General features: G+C 37.5%; 1 protein-coding gene across 3 annotated transcripts; it reads right to left on the bottom strand.

Annotated features, from left to right (window-relative positions):
- Nucleotides 1-1,615: 1,615 nt before the first annotated feature.
- LOC111268668 (mitotic spindle assembly checkpoint protein MAD1) lies at nucleotides 1,616-8,854 on the bottom strand. Of its 3 annotated transcripts, none has more exons than XM_022847810.2 (13): nucleotides 8,647-8,854; nucleotides 8,126-8,270; nucleotides 7,449-7,731; nucleotides 6,851-6,997; nucleotides 6,311-6,654; nucleotides 5,913-6,044; nucleotides 5,599-5,740; nucleotides 5,065-5,214; nucleotides 4,536-4,811; nucleotides 4,023-4,212; nucleotides 3,525-3,698; nucleotides 3,074-3,218; nucleotides 1,616-2,684 (listed from the first exon to the last, which is right to left on the bottom strand). In XM_022847810.2, the coding sequence occupies exons 3-13, from the start codon at nucleotides 7,671-7,673 to the stop codon at nucleotides 2,543-2,545; spliced, it is 2,067 nt and encodes a 688-aa protein (XP_022703545.1). In that variant the 5' UTR covers nucleotides 7,674-7,731; nucleotides 8,126-8,270; nucleotides 8,647-8,854; the 3' UTR covers nucleotides 1,616-2,542. The 3 variants fall into 3 exon arrangements, with proteins under 3 accessions (XP_022703545.1, XP_022703544.1, XP_022703546.1); XM_022847809.2 differs by having other exon boundaries at nucleotides 7,449-7,727; XM_022847811.2 differs by lacking the exon at nucleotides 8,126-8,270 and having other exon boundaries at nucleotides 7,449-7,727.
- Nucleotides 8,855-9,719: the final 865 nt, after the last annotated feature.

Raw genomic sequence — 9,719 nt, 5'->3', positions numbered from 1 at the left:
GGAAATTTTATTGTCATTACAATGTGGTTCAGATGCAATTTCAAGGCCACTTTTATAAAAACAATTGATATCCGATGCATACAGCAGAATAAAAACAACTAGAAAATTGGCACTTTACTAAATTCTGAACCCATTTGACCAGGTCTGCGCATTAAGGTATAGATTCGTCTCTTGGTGAGTTCAAACTGCCACAGAGAGAGCGAGATCCTGACAACACCAACAAAAACATTTAGCAGACCACCAAAATGCTGTCATAGGTAAACAAAGCTGGCGATTCTCGAAAGATAAATAAAAGCGATTCCTGCGATTAAGCGAAAAAATTCTTCGAGAAATTCTAATTTTATTATTTAATTCTAATTAAATAACGCATAATAATAATAATTTGTTCTAGCCTAAGGTCAGAAAAAAATTGCTTATAGTCCCTACTTAAATAAAGCTACGAATTTTGTACTAATTTAATAACCATAAACTTCCAACAACCATTAACCACCAGTTAGAAGTACATGCTAGAGAACATTAGCTTTGGTAAGGTATAATGTGCTTCGCTTTCTGTGTAAATAAATCGTAAAAATGTACTGGTGTAGAAGACAACACGTTTTTGAAATTAAACCCTGCGACGCTAATCAGTAATTATCTACTTTAATCATCATAGCACCTGGGTAGGTTGTGGCTATACCTTTACCTATTTTCCAGCTTCAGTCTATTTTCTTTAGCGGGCCACCCGTTCCGACTTTAATGTCAACATACTCTTCTGCAGTTCAACTTGGGTAAATGACTGCCATCACTTGATAAAGCCTGGTAAATTTGACAGCGCTGTTGACGACTTGCATGGTACTCTATCTGTTCCCCTAAATGTATGAAAGCATTAATGAATGACTATCCAAGCGGTCCGCTTGTCTTCTGCATTATCAGATAAAGCGTCCTGTAAGCATCATGGAAATATAATTTCTTCAATTAAATTAGCTGGATTTTTTAGAAAATACAGGACATGAAATGATTGGAAAATGATCGTTCGGTTCGTTGGTTCATGAAGCGGTCCCTTGATTTCTAATAAGCTTAATCATCTGCTTCAATACAGCGGTCACGAATCTCAACACATCGTTAACTTCATAACGCTCTAACGTGTAACCCGCTTAACCTGTGCTCGTTCACTGCGAATAATCATTTCTCTACGAGTGCTTCCAAAAATTTTACGCCTACTAAAATTGGAGCATGTGCTCTTATCTGAACCCTGTCTACATAGCGTGACACTCTCAGATGTGAATACGTACAGTTGCTTATTCTCGGCTCCTCCAGTTTACGCAGCTGCTTTTGCTACCTGATTACCTTAATGACGGCTAACCTTAACACTGGCGTGATCCATCCAACAGGCGTTGTAAGGAGTACAAACCAGTCTGTTTTAACAGCTCGGAACGATCGATGGCCGGGGTGACCGATTATTGTCTCGCCCGATGGTGCTCACCAAAAAATCGATAATACAATGTTTCTGAGAGATATTCTACTAGGCATAGCTATCAAGGTTACCCAAGCAGTAAGCATGAATCCTGTCTACTTAGTTTGTCAATAGAATATCAAACAATAACAACGCGAGAACAAAGTAATGACACAGAAGAGATATCTTAAGTAAAACACGTCTCGGATTATTATCTTTATCTAAGTTTTTTTTATCATCAACATCGATCAATATCAAGTCCAGTTATTTTCAATGTACACCAGTTAAAATGACAATGCTAACCTTATACCTATGGTTAGCGTACTGTCACCAAGTCTACACCTCTAATGTACCATAAATGCTTGTTCACACTGCGAAAGTAGACGATGGATTTTATTAGGTAAAAGAAAATGTTACATTTTAAACTTTGTTTATTATAACAACTTGTTTTTCTTATGTACGGTAAACTATAGCAGAGGAAGCATACAAGTATAGCGCATATATTTGTTCACAGTATCTTCAACTACTGGACATCTATACTCGATTTATTGGATTCACAATTGATAGGCGTACGGAAACGAGAGCGCCGATGGATACTAATTCACCATAGTTCCATATGGTTGAGAACAAATTTGTTTTGTTGTCCGTTTGCACAGCTACCATATAAGGCTATTTATAATTGATAACGCTGGCTTATTTTTTTAGACACAACCCCGTTTTCTGTTTCCTTCTCTACCAATATACGTTACAGGAAGGCTTGCAATGAGTAATAACGAGGAGTTCTGGCATACGTTGTGACTGGAAAAACTGTTTGTACAACTATGAATAGTCAACTATTAGTATGCGTTATTGTATTCAAACGGAGGTCGACATTTTTAATCGTTTTACTTAAACATAGTCATGCACTTTGAGTAAGTTAGTTGAGTGTTTAAACGCGAGTCTATTTATGCTTATATCAAAATCTATCAGGTACTGCGTCCTGCCTACGGCTAAAACAAATAATTAACACTTTACTTGTTTGCTTCGCTTCTTTTTAATATGAAATTTAAGCAAAAGGCCATTTTCAATCAGAATCCTATTATCTTACGACAATGTTTTAGAATTTGAGCCCTAATCGGTAACAAACATCGATGGTTGTTCAGCCGACTGTATTATCATTGTTTGCGAGTTGAATAGCTGTAACGTTAGGGCAGCCAAAAAAGCTGGAATCGAGTCCATTTTTTCCAGATAGTCTGAGGTTAAGCTGTTAAGTCTGAAAATCCAAATTATGCAATAAGAAATAGTTGATAAAATCGATTGTATATTGGAACCGATCTCCAGTGCCACTTAATTGCTAAGACAATGACTATGAAAACGCGGAACTCATTACAGTTAATTCCGTATAGGAGACAAAATTTAGCACACGGAAATAATATGTGGCACATCAGTAACCGCTGCGGTTATAAGACTCTCTAACCACTAAACAGATTTTCTTCTCAAATCGTATAGTCAGAGGGTATTACTGTGCTAGCCGTAATTATGAACGTTAACTGTCTAATTCGCCTTAAAGAATAGGATCTAGGCCATTATGAAATTATCCGTATTAGAATTTTTCAGCGATTTAGAAGTTCAGGTCATATCAAGTCTTTCTCACTGGCCTACCTTAATGAGTAATCATTACTAAGTAGATGTAGAAAACCGTTAGCGCCAATCTCAAATTCGAGTAGGTCGTCGGCGGACTCCGCGTACATATGACGGAGAACACAGGCGTTTCCATTAGCGCTCGACTTCATATCAATCCGGTAACCTGAAAAGGAAATAAATAAATGAAAACGAGTTGCAGGATTATTTCAGCATTTACTGCAAAATCAAGAGATGGCTAGAGGGAAGACAGCGTATTCAGCCCGCCGATTTGTCATGTTTATGATGTCATCAGTCAGATTATTGGATGGGTAGGACCTGAACAACGCTTTTTTCCGACTCTCGTATTTCATGATCACTTCTTGCATAAGAAAATATATATGCCCTTACGAAGCTCGTTTCCTAATAAGGACCGAGCGGGATTTCATGCAGCGGTTAGTATTTGATAACCTGTTAGTATTGTCAGTCGGACCTGTTAGACAGTAGACGGCTTGTCTAAACTCTCTGGAAGTCTTCTTAAAAGCGGCGAGAATTTTCTCCATTTTTTTATTGGCTGATTCGAGCTCAGCGCGCAGCTTGCGCGGGTCATCACGGACAAATTCTAACAACGTCGTTTCGCCCGGTTGCTGCATCGAACCCGAGGCGCCTTGAAAGAGTGAGGATTGTTTGCAAATAACAGAACAAGGCATTGGTTAGTCCAAAAATAAAACAAAAATAATTTGTTATGATTTATCGGTATTTAAATCGAGGTCAAGCCAAAAGAAAACATTCTTATTTTAAAGAGTTCCAACTTCACGAAAAAAATGGCTGTTCTATAGCCCTTATCAGTTCCTATTCCCATCATATCATACGTAAAGAAGCTTTTAACGTTACATCTCAGCTCTTGGGAGGTCATCTTTTATTCCATCTTTTCGATAAACATTTTTAGAAACATTTATTTACAGCTTGATTGTCTGCGTGTCACGCTCACCTTGTTCTTCAAAAGCCTGGACCTTCGCCCTTAATAGCTTATTTTCTCGGTCAACTTCTTTCATCTCGGCTATCCAGGAGTTATGGGCGACATCAAGCGGGTTGTTCCTAAAGTGCAGTATACGATAGCCATATTCCTTACAGTCACCAAGCGCCGCCGCACCAGTTTGACCAGAAGTTTCAGTTTGAACCTGTTTCAGGAATTAGTCTTTAGAATTTATCGTTCTCTCTGTCACCTGCTCACTGCGTAGCGTTTGGGTAGAACTACGTCTAAAGCCCAATACAACTTATGTAATAAAAGAAGGGCTTATTAGGGAACAAGTTTATTTTCTTTACGATTCAGTTGCGTAAATGATTATGGTTTACTGAGTATGTCCTTGCTTGCGCAGTATACTTAGGAAGTCGTGTTGACGAAAAGAAGCATATAACGCTATGCTTTATCATAGGTACGGCAAATACTTCGGTTCTCACGACAGCCCAATGATGATTACAATACGAGCTCTCTGAAGCTTACCTCGATGGTGTTTGTTGAAATGCTCGACTTCCGCTGGCCGTCTCCGCGGAGTTCTGCGTCTATTGCGCGGTACTCACTTAGCGCCGCCTCTAATTGAACGATACGTCGAGTGTGCATCGAGGCTGGATTGATCGTGACGTCGCTCTCGTACGAATCGAGCACAGCCTTGTAAGAGTCCCTCTCCTTGGCGACTAAGCGCAATCGACGCTCTAAGCGTTTTAAAGATTTTGCTTCTTCAGCACCCTCTAGTCGCTTTGCATTTTGCAGAACTGCCACCTGAACCCCAACCGGACCGTGGAATTCGATATGATAAACAAAAGAATGGTGGGCAATGATTAAAGAGTTTGTTTAGCCAAGCACTGTTTGATCAGGGTAACCCATTCTTTCAACGGTGTTTAGTGTCGATAATATTACATAACCAAAATTGGAAAAATAACGTTGTTTATTTTTAATTATTGTTGTTGAACTTTTTCACGTTAGATGCATACGCAGAAATTAACATAAAAATGTTAGATTATAGTAGCTGTACCTCCGTTTTGAGTCCGTTGTTCTCTTCAAGAAGATACAACTCGCTATCCTGAAGCTTTCGTAATCTCTTCAACACAGCTTCAGGCGAGTTCAGTGACGGGTCAACCTCCCTGAGGGCATTCTCCCATTCGGAATTTAACTGTTGGCTTAACTACAAAAAATAGAAGAGCATTATTTAGCAGAGCAGTACACTCTCGGGAGTAAATAATAAAAACTAAACCTACGCCGAAATAATAATAATAAAATGCTGGCTTTTTCTAAGATATATTTTATGATGAATGAATATAGCTTCTAAAATATCTTATAATACAATCTTTTCGCCAAAATTTCGCGAAAAATTTTTCGCTAGTCTTGAAACGAGTAAAATTTTTTTAATTCTAGCATTGCTAACCGGAGCGCTAATGAGACACAGGAATCTTTATTAAGAGAAACATAACCAACCGGGATTATTTAACTTGAAAAGGAACTTGGGTCTCGACTAGTGTTCCTAATAAATAACGAACAACAATTAAGAATTTTCTCGCATTGTTATTACATTGAGATCGAATTCGAGCTCGGCACAGCGTTCTCTCGTTTTGTTAGCGCCCTTCTCGACATCCTCCAGTATGCGAAGCTGCTCACGATAGAGCAACACGTTCGATCGATCCTCGCGAAGCTTTCGGTTTTCTTTACGAAGCCTAGGCACAGTTCCAAAGGTATAAACAAACGTAGGATTAGATCTGTACATAAGCAAATAGCAGATTTAATTTCTAAAAGAATATTTAAAGCATGCTTTATACACACGGTACACAATTATATAAGCCAATGTATAAACTAGCTATACAAGAGTTAATTATGATTTGCACTTACTGATTGAGCTCGGTTTCCCACTCCGCCATAATTTTCATTTTTTCGGTAAGTTCTTGGCTTCTTTCAAGAAGATCCGATGCCCAGTTATGATCTTGGATTGATTTTTTTAGCTGGCTTACCTCATTATTAAGTCTGAAACCATTTATTAGGTGAGACAAGTAACGATTTAGCAAGCAAAAGTATATACAGCAGATTGAGCGGCATGCTAATATTATAATATGTGATTATCGGTTAACCCAACGTGTGCAAAAGGTGCACAGGGCGCCGTAATTCTAATATTTTCTATAACAAAATAATAAACAGTTTAGCTTTTGCAGCACTTCTGTCGGTAGGTAGTATCAATTGTTAAAGGACAATCGGATGGTTATTATTATCTATAATTGTATTGAATAGAACACCTTTTATTTTCCTCTTGAATGTTATCCAGGTCATCTTGCTTCCTTCGAAGTGTCTCCTCGACTAATCGAAGTTTGTTTAACGTCTCATCTCTTATCATCTTCGTCTCAATAAGCAGACGTTCTTTTTGGAACGCGGTCTCTTCTTCTTTAAGTCGCCGTTCTTTTTCCCGCCATAAATTCTGCTCTGCCTCCTTAATCGAGCTGTCCCGCGTTTTTTCAAGATCGTCAATACGCATCCTTAGTTGCTGTATTTCGCGTTGCAACGACTGCACTTTTGCCTGTTGAAGTATCCGCTCTTTGGATACTTCCTGTTCTTGTTTGGTGCGCATTTCAATAGCGACCGTCTGTAAAGATTGCATTGGAACCTAATTAGCCTAGTCAATTTTGACGAAGCTATATACTGCGCAACGTAGTTTACGTGGTTTAATGACGCCCTACTTTTTTTTTTATACTGTACATATCTAAACAATGGTAATAGTAGCAGTAATTAGTCTTCATAATTACAAGCTTTAATACGTTTCCTTGGACAAAAGGGTATACCTTTGCGCGCCGAGTCGCTTCGAGATCTTTGGACAGCTCCAGTATCTTTTGCTCTTTCTGGATAGACTCCCGGTGTAGCAGTGGCACTTGCATCTCTTTCTGAGCTTCAAGAGCGAGAATCTTCGTCTGATACTGAGCCAGTTTAATCTATGATAAATAAAAATTAAACTAATTTGTATGAACAACATACTCATAATCTGGGAAAACATCGTCGTCATCAATCTACACCAATAACAACCGTATAATGAATAATGAAAAAGATAAAAAAAAATAGAGAACTTGTTTGGCGACATTTGAATATCTAGAACATATGAGATAAAAGTAAACTTGTCTTAAAAATTACTGATTATATTAATATTACTAACATTCATTCATACCTATTTTTAGAAAATTGTGCATAATTCAATACGTATATTTATAATAACGTATAAGAAAATATACGTATCAATTTTTTACCATGCACTCTAGTACAGGCTGTTTCTGGTCATACTTTTTTGCAGACATTTACTTATGTATATCTATAGTTACAATAGCGTACCATAGTGGTTCAATCCAACAGAATTCTGATAGCACTTTAACACAAAACCCTAATACGCACCTTCAGCTCTCGAACGCTTTCCTCATCCGAGATACAACTTTCGTCCTGGGTTCGACGTCGCTTTGCATTGGGTCTTACTTGATCGGCCCTAAGTTCATCATCGTCGTCCTGACCCAGACTCACCTCTTGTGAAGAACTGATACTTTTATCTAATTCGGCGCAAGCTCCTCGTAAGGCCGTCACCGCATCGGCCACTCGACCATTGATCAGCCTTTGGACGCTCATTGTGCTAGATCCAAAAACTTTCGAAACCCTCGACTATCGGCTTTGTTAACTAAACTGGCTTGTTGCCAATAAATATTGATTTCACAAAAAGTTACAAAAACACAATAATGAAAATAGTTTATTCATTTTACAAATTCCTAATTTTTTTTCGATAGATTGATATAATAGGCTTGGTGTTTGGACGACTAAGTTTTTCGTGAAAGAAGACGAAGAATGACTGGTTCGAGTCAGGCCGACAGCACATGTTATACCGAAAATCAGCTATCCATTTGTTTAATATCAGAATGGAAACGATTGGATTGTTGAAAACCGTATAATAGCACAGTTTCAGTTTTAAATAAAATGCGTTAGTTTTTTTTTGTTAGCTACCATTCGGGAACTAAAAAAATGGAGCAATGCAATTCACTAGCAACAATGCATTTGATAAGACAAGCCAAGATCAACGTTTTCACCTTTTAAAATTGCGTATGCTTCTCTGTTTTTCGGTGTAGCTTGTCATTACATCTCTTGTGAAATGAAATAACACAATATTGATCATATATTCGGCTGGGTGCTAATGATGGACGGCATATTGATCACATGACGACAGACCTTAGCCTGCAGGAAAGAGAATTTCATAAAATAGTAATGTGTGCAATGCAAAAAGTAGAAATAAGTTTGTATTAATTTTACAGAATGTCGTGTTTTGATCAAACAGCTAATAAAATATCAAACCTTACGAATACTGACAAATCGGACGAAAAAATCTCACTTACAGTATACATTCATATGACCACTGAACATACGACAACATACATTAATATAAAACCGTTTTAACTGTGAAGAGAAATTCAATTACTACGGCCTTCATAACCGATATAGGCGTAGGATTATAGTAGATTTTAGTACCTAACACAGATAAGGTTGAGATAATATGCACATTAATATGAATAAAAGCAAATTGCACGAAATGCTTCTTAATGGTTTAACAAACCCTGAGTGTTTGAGGCGAGCTCATGAAATGCATACGGTAGAGTCACCTCGTCGGTTTGTCCTTATATAACGCTAGTTACTTAGTCCACATAATACTTATAATTAAACAAATGAAACAAAGTTCTCCGGTATTCGTCCGGCATCACAAACGCTATATTAACAGTGTCAACAAAAACACAGACACCGGAACCCGTGTGAATGATCATATGCGACTAAAATTTAAGGCGCTTCGAATAACCATCGTGCGCATCGCTTGCGTAAAATCCAACGCCGTTGAGCACCGCTCAGAGACTTTTTGTCTTCTAGACTGGTGCCATTTTGTTTTTTTACTATATGCCCATGTTAGATATTTTAGATTTAATGTGTATTACTGCTAATTAATGGAAGAGTGAAACACTGCGCAAAAACTGTAGCATAATATGTTATTCTGATAGCCATTTGTTTACGAAATAAACAATTTCTGATTTGACCTAAAAACTTTGTGGCCGAGCGGTCGAACTTTAAGAACTTATTTATTTTAGGGGTTTCTTTGTGCTATTAGGCGTTATTGTTGGCGGTTCCTCTTAAACGAAAATTTAAGTTACTGTGTTTGATTATTAGTCCATAAGTACGTTGACATCATGCACTGAAAATCTTAGGCTTGTAAATCTAGTTGGAAACTATGCCTGCGACGATGATAGGCAAAGACGAAAATTGTAATAGGATTTTAAAATTGTAAAAATTGTAATACAATGTCGATACAAAAAAGGTATATGCCGACAAAAAGTAATCTACTCAGATATGAAGTAAAATATACTTAGATAAACTCGGCTTGGATTAATTCGAATTTATATATTTTTTAGTTTAAAATTTCTTTTGCAGCTTAAGAGAAAACTTGCCCGCCTCAGAAAGCTTTATCTTAAGACTAGGAGAAAAAAAACCTAAAGGGCATTCTCGGACTAATAAGACTATCACATTAAACTACGCAAGCTAATAAGTGATCATTAGGCCACTGTTTTTACCATTCCACATGATGTAAATCGTAAGAAAAGGTATTTTCATACGAAAGATTCACAGACAGAGCAGAAAAATACC

The sequence above is a fragment of the Varroa jacobsoni genome, unplaced genomic scaffold (genome assembly GCF_002532875.2).
Source record: "Varroa jacobsoni isolate VJ856 unplaced genomic scaffold, vjacob_1.0 scaffold_1306, whole genome shotgun sequence".
Classification (NCBI taxonomy): domain Eukaryota; kingdom Metazoa; phylum Arthropoda; class Arachnida; order Mesostigmata; family Varroidae; genus Varroa; species Varroa jacobsoni.
The sequence above is the reverse complement of the archived record's forward strand: the minus strand, read 5'-3'. Positions and strand labels throughout refer to the sequence as shown.